Raw genomic sequence first — 6310 nt, 5'->3', positions numbered from 1 at the left:
CGCATTCGCATCGTGCGCTCTCTCGTCTCCCTCCTTTCGATGCTCCTCTCTCGTCACCCCCCCCCACCCCTTTCTCTCTCTTGCTCTATCGAGTGTGTCGAGTGCCGCAGGAGTTCCCCACGCTAGCTTCCTCCCCTTTCATCGACCTTCCTCTCGTCAGCCCGTTTATTTCGGCAAAGTAGAAGTCGCGAATCACGAAGAAGGGAAAGCACGAGAGGAGAGGAAGAGAAAAGAGAAATATATATAAGTGGAGAAATACAGAAGAGAGGATATCTGTCACAATATATCCAGGATTCTTTAAGAATTAATATAAATTCTCGAATTAATATATATTCATATATTCCTCTGCCATATATTGCTTATCTTCTTCATATTTCTCCGCCCACTCTTCCTACGTGGACATGTTCTCACGCTATGGACCTACTTTAAAACATATTAACTGGTGACAGAAGGGAGACCCCTCCAATACACGTCCGAACCAGATTCGACGAGAGAAACTTACAACATGAAGGAAGGTAGACATCCAGGACGATAAAAAAAAAGTATACGCGAGTCCTATATGATTTGCCGCACCATTTCACCCATCTACCCGCCCATGATTATTGCGAGAGTGTTGCGCGACTTGAATGACCATCGCGCGTGCGGGAGTCCCACGTATGTGCCGTGCATTGACGTTGATTCGAGACGGCTAATCAAGAAATTCTGGTCAACTGTGAGATTCCACGATGGTCATTTGCCGATGTGCAATTCACGGAATGTGAATGTTTCTAGGGCTCGTGAAGCGAATTACAACTATTCGATATTACTCTTCGTTTATTCAAATAATCGCAGCAAAGCGCCGCGACCGCTCCAGATATCTTCAGTTCAACGAGGTCGTGTAGTTTCGTGTAGAGTTACACGAAGCGTCGCGTGTATCAATGATGAATCTGGCGTCGGCGGATGCATTTTACAACCTCCATTAGCAACGACTGATGACTCATGTCTTATTACTTCGGCTTCATTAATTCTTTGTGTTAAAAGTAGCACGCAAAGATACCGCCGAACCGGTAAACCACATTCTTTTTTTATTCCTTATTTTCCTGACTACAATGGTGAATTGTAAAAGTACGATGAAAATTATCTTGCCACCTGATCGTTTAGTTTCATCTGGAAATTCCATTTCATGGCGATTATCGATCGAAATATGTAGAGCCGAAACACATGCGTTTTCTACGGGAATTCGTATAGTGTATCAGCGGCGATTAATTGTTGCAGGTGATGTCTCTCGGTCCACCTCCGAAAAATTCATCCGCAGATAATGAACACGAGATATTATTTCCTGGAACGAGGTCACTCACCTATTTTTAACTAGGTCGAGAGTTGAGCGATCGTTTTGGTCTCTCTCTCTCTCTCTCTCTCTCTCTCTCTCTCTCTCTCTCTCTTTCTCTTTTTCTTGCTTCTTTCCACAGTAACGACGTTCTCGATCCCAACTTCACTCGGGAAAAGATCAAGATCCCCCGGTGACGCGAGAGCGCGAATGTCGCCTTGAGCGAAATCGCACACCTGACGCGGTCTGGGTTCTTTAAAACTTTAAGCGAGATAAACAAGAAATTACGCCTGCGCACTTTAAAGAAAAGCGAACGTCTCGCGTTTTTTATGCATAACTAAGAAAATAAAAAATAAGCAACGTATTTAAACTCACATTTAGCATTGTAATTAATTTTGAAGATTACTGTCTAATTTAAAGCTTCATATTTTTATTACAAAAATTATTAAATTAAACAGTACCACGTTAAAATATTTTATTAATATGTTTTTTATTTCAGAATTGACGCGGTAGATCGTCAAAAAAATTACTGAAAGACGGCTTCGATAAAAGTTTCTTAGAAATCATTAAAAAATGCCGCGGGGCAACAGAAAGAGAGATTCGTGCCAGCGAATGAAGAGAACGTGGAGAACCAGAGGGACTCGAGTATCGCGATGCTCCTGTGATACCAATTAGTCAACCGTCGAGAGCAATTAAGTACGAGAGCACCAATTAAATTTCGTTGTAGCAGATATACCCATTCCGTGCGATAACGTGACCCTGGCCATGGAACGTTGAAAGTTATGGGAAAGGTAACGGTCGCTGGTTGATTGTTTCGAAATCGCGGCGCTCGGTTAAGTTCAAGGTATACCAACCGGCATGTCTCGGACCAATATGTAATCTTTGTGTATACATATGTATGTACGTATAATATCAATGCCTTATAATACATAGCCGACATACGTCGCGGATCGTAGCTCATTCAATCTGCCAACTAGAAATGCATCTCATGAATGAAGCTTATCCTGAGTATTGCACGATTGGATGCGTAATTATGAAAGATTAGAAAGTAGATGAAGTATGATAAATTCTCGCGAATTGTTAATCAAGCGAGTTCATTTGTTAAGCAAGCGATATAAAAATAAGATATTTTTTATTATATTTCTTTAATGTAAATAAATAGAGCATACATTTACAAAAATGTAACTTGGGATATTTTAAATTGCTGACAGTCTCTGCGGCTTCGCCGGAAGAAAAAAATGTTCGTTGTACGCAAGTTGGTCAGGTTCTTACGCAAAATGGCACAAATTTACGATGCGACAATACGGCGATATGAGCGTCGTAATAATGTTTTAGGAAGTCGATCGCTAGGAAATCTAGTAACCCAATGACACATGAGAAATTCTCAAAACTAATCGTAACGTGAGAATCTCGTATCTGGATTTAGACGCGGATAAAAGACGCGTACGGCACGAAACCTTACGACTCTCTAATGAAACGACGAACCAGTCGACGCTGCAAATTCGCGGAGAAATTCCGCTTTTCTGCGAGCTCGAAGAACGGTTTTATTCATCCGCTCGCACATCCGTGACGCGCAGCAGTGCCAATTTTCACATTTTTTTTTTAATTTATTCTATGCGCCGCGCATCTCTCATCACATAAGGAGAAAATAATTTTCTTGCTTATAAAATGTCTCACAGATCTATGATCGTATAAAAAATAGAGGCAATTAAAATTGATTATTCAAAATAAAAAGAATTTTTGCATAGTAAAAATTAACGTTAAAAGAATTTACGTTACACAAAAAAAGTGTAAAATGTATAATCTAAAAAAAAAAAATTTCTTGTTGCAGCATAAAATGAAAAAAAAAAAATATTTTGAAATGCACACGAAACAAATTGCAAAAATTCAATAAAAAGGGAACTGTTTAAAACTTCTTAAGAATCAAAACGTTTATTCCAAGCTTTATAGTATTAATATAGTTATATTGCATCGGCTTTATCGCAAAACGAAAGTAACTCCCCTTCCTCTCGAAGCAATTTCGCATCTTTTTCTTCTTTTCGGTGCAATGTCGTGATTATTGTTGTCGCAGAGAAACGAATAGCGTGACAATTGGCTTTTTTGCATCGGTGCGTCGGTTTTTTTTTTTTTTTTTTTTTTTACGACGCTCTATCTCGTGCACAGATTCGCGTCTCGTGTGAATAATTTGTTGTTTGGCGCGTTTTATCCGCGTGAGATTATACGCTACATCTTCCATTTTTATTCAACATAAATTATCCGCAAATTACAAACGGTATTCGTCGAAGGATGATAACAAAGCAAAAATCATAGATTTATTCTATTTCTTGTTTTACAATTCGTCTCATTTTTTTTTCTCGATGCATCGTCCTAGAAAACATTAGATCGACACGCACCTATTGTCAAAGTAAAATTCTTTTTATTGATATTCGATGGAATTTTAACGCGCGGCGCGTGGGGAAGGAGCGCGATATTTTGTCTCAACCTCCTTTCCAATTACTTATTTTTCTTCTATGTGGGACTAAAGGACATCGATCCCGAAACATTTAGCGTAGTAAGCCAGTATCTCCTCGATCCGATTGAGAATGATGTACGCGAGTCGCGACCTCCCCTCGACCTCAGGCTTAAGGGAACAAACCGACTCCGGCCGGATACACCTTAGACGCGCACTTTCCCCCGCAGCCGCATGACGCGGTCGAGAATCAGCCGGCGTTTCCATCTCGAAATCGAGCCGCTGCCGACCGGATGACTCGTCAAGGGAAGCAGAACACTCGCGATACATTAACGATTTCGAACATACTCTTTATGCAATGCGGTCGCGGCGAAGAGTTTCGCTCGCGGAAAAAAATGTTTCGGACCTTCCTGGAAGACTGGAAAGTTGTCACTGCCGTTATATACGATGATTTCTCTTTTTCGAAGCTTCTCGCGACTCATGAATGATTTGCGGATCCGACATCAAGAATGAAAACATTATGAATAATATGAGAAGCGCTTCTTTAAATTGCCTTTAAATATCAGTTATCGTATCATTGACATATCAGAGATTGAAACTTTCACTGTCGATTAAACGAGAGAGCTCTCATTAGATTGCTTTTCAGGATTAACGATTATCGCGTAGACTACGATAATATGTCGTATAATATTTTTTTTTGCTATATGCATTATGTAAAAGGCATTTATTGTAATCTGTGTCAAAATATGTTTATCACGTACAACGAGACGGTATTTTACGATATGGGAAAAATAGGAAAAGAACTTTAATAATTGACGCATTCAAATTTTTTGTATAAATAATATTAACGAACATGCGTATATTACGAAGCGTACAGATTCGTAAGGATGTAATTGTGTTGCATATACATCGTATTGGACTAGATGTAATCGTGATTCACCAACTGCGTCTCAAGTGAGTCTTGCTATCGTGATCGCGCCGAAGCTTGCGCTAAAGTTGCGGTGGCAAAATCGTAATATGTAACATTGTGTATATCTCTCAACACAAAGACATAATTAGTGACTTATGGTTCCGCTGATCGAACGTGTTGCGACTAACTTCTCAGCTTAATGTGATTTTACATTTTATCTGCTCAATCTATTCGCAAATGCGATATGTGAGCGAGTATTGATATATATATATATATATATAACTTTATGTACATTTTACGCGAAAGGGCCAAACTCTCCCTATTCATTATTTAACGATATAAATAAGAATAAATATTTTTATATAATATCGCGAACATTGAAAGATCAACAGTCAAGCTTGAGTGACTCGACTTTCGTCGAGTATCTCATTCTTTCCGTCGTCCAATATTCAACGAAGAAAAAAATAAGGGAAAAAAGAAAAGATATAGAAGAAAATATCAACGATCATCGTTAATGATGATGATATCCAGAATACGCCTGGCTGTGCGAGTAAGCGTGAGGATCTTCCCAACCGGAAGAGCCGCTGCTGGCCCATCCACCGGATACGGGAGCGGACCATCCACCGCTGACGGGACCAGACCATCCACCAGATGCAACGGGACCGCTCCAGCCGCTATTGTAAGGGGTAATATCGTGATGATAGGCGGCTTTTTTCGCCCAGAGAGCCTTCAAACCGATAAACGCAGAAATGGCGAGGGAAATGAGGGACGCGAAGATCGCTTTTTTCGCCATGATTGAGATGGCGAAGTACGCGAGAGTCGCTAAAATACCGAGCTTCACTTTCGCGGCGATCAGGAGAGGTATAATCGCTTTCAACCCTTTCTTCTTGCCTCGACCTGAGAAAATGAGACGAGAGATTTATTTATCATCATTGTATTATTTATCTAAATAATTACGTAAGGCGTGTGTAACAGCAAAGTAAATTAATAATCGATACGCATTAATGTGAATGAAGATTCGTGTGAAAATTGTTAGCAATCGTATATTTATCGATTTTGACATTACCTTCGACAACCTCGTCAACGGCCTGACGAATTTCTGGCGGCACAGACTCGCTGATGGCACGAGCCGATTCACGGATTTTTTCGAAGGCGGGTGCAAGATTGATCTGTAAGAATAGATTTAAATTCAATCACAATATATGTTAACGCAACTATACATAAAGCATAGCTGTCAATTTTTTTAATTAATTATTGTAAGAGTATTGTATTTCACTAAGTGTGTATATTTAAATAATTCTTGATTTACCCTAAGACTGCGACCGGTCAGGAGCTGTCTAGCTTCATCGCTAATGAAGTTCTCGAGGGTGTTTTGTCTCTCCGTGATATCGTTAGCGGCGTCTATCTCTTGATCGTACGCGAGTTCCTTGCCGGACCTGGCACTCCTGTCATCGGCATTACTTTTCACAAGGCTCACTCCGTTCACAAGCTCAAGTTTATCCTTGGCGAAGAATTCCTTAGCGGTTCTGTATAGGGTCTTCTGCACGCAGGATATGCTGTCTTGCTTGAGGCAGTCGTCGATGCTCTGTCCAGCGGTTAGGACGGCCGCGGTCGTCAAAATCAACAGCTTCTTCAATATCTTCAT

General features: G+C 40.3%; 1 protein-coding gene across 1 annotated transcript; it reads right to left on the bottom strand.

The window, feature by feature from the left end:
* Nucleotides 1-5176: 5176 nt before the first annotated feature.
* Osi6 (DUF1676 domain-containing protein Osi6) lies at nt 5177-6310 on the bottom strand. Its single transcript, XM_070309092.1, has 3 exons — nt 5975-6310; nt 5732-5834; nt 5177-5562 (listed from the first exon to the last, which is right to left on the bottom strand). The coding sequence occupies exons 1-3, from the start codon at nt 6308-6310 to the stop codon at nt 5177-5179; spliced, it is 825 nt and encodes a 274-aa protein (XP_070165193.1).

Source organism: Polyergus mexicanus, unplaced genomic scaffold, assembly GCF_030449975.1.
Source record: "Polyergus mexicanus isolate NDT 795.1 unplaced genomic scaffold, iyPolMexi1.0 SCAF_16, whole genome shotgun sequence".
In the NCBI taxonomy this organism is placed as follows: domain Eukaryota; kingdom Metazoa; phylum Arthropoda; class Insecta; order Hymenoptera; family Formicidae; genus Polyergus; species Polyergus mexicanus.
Note: the sequence above shows the minus strand (reverse complement) of the source record. Positions and strands in the feature narration are given on the sequence as shown.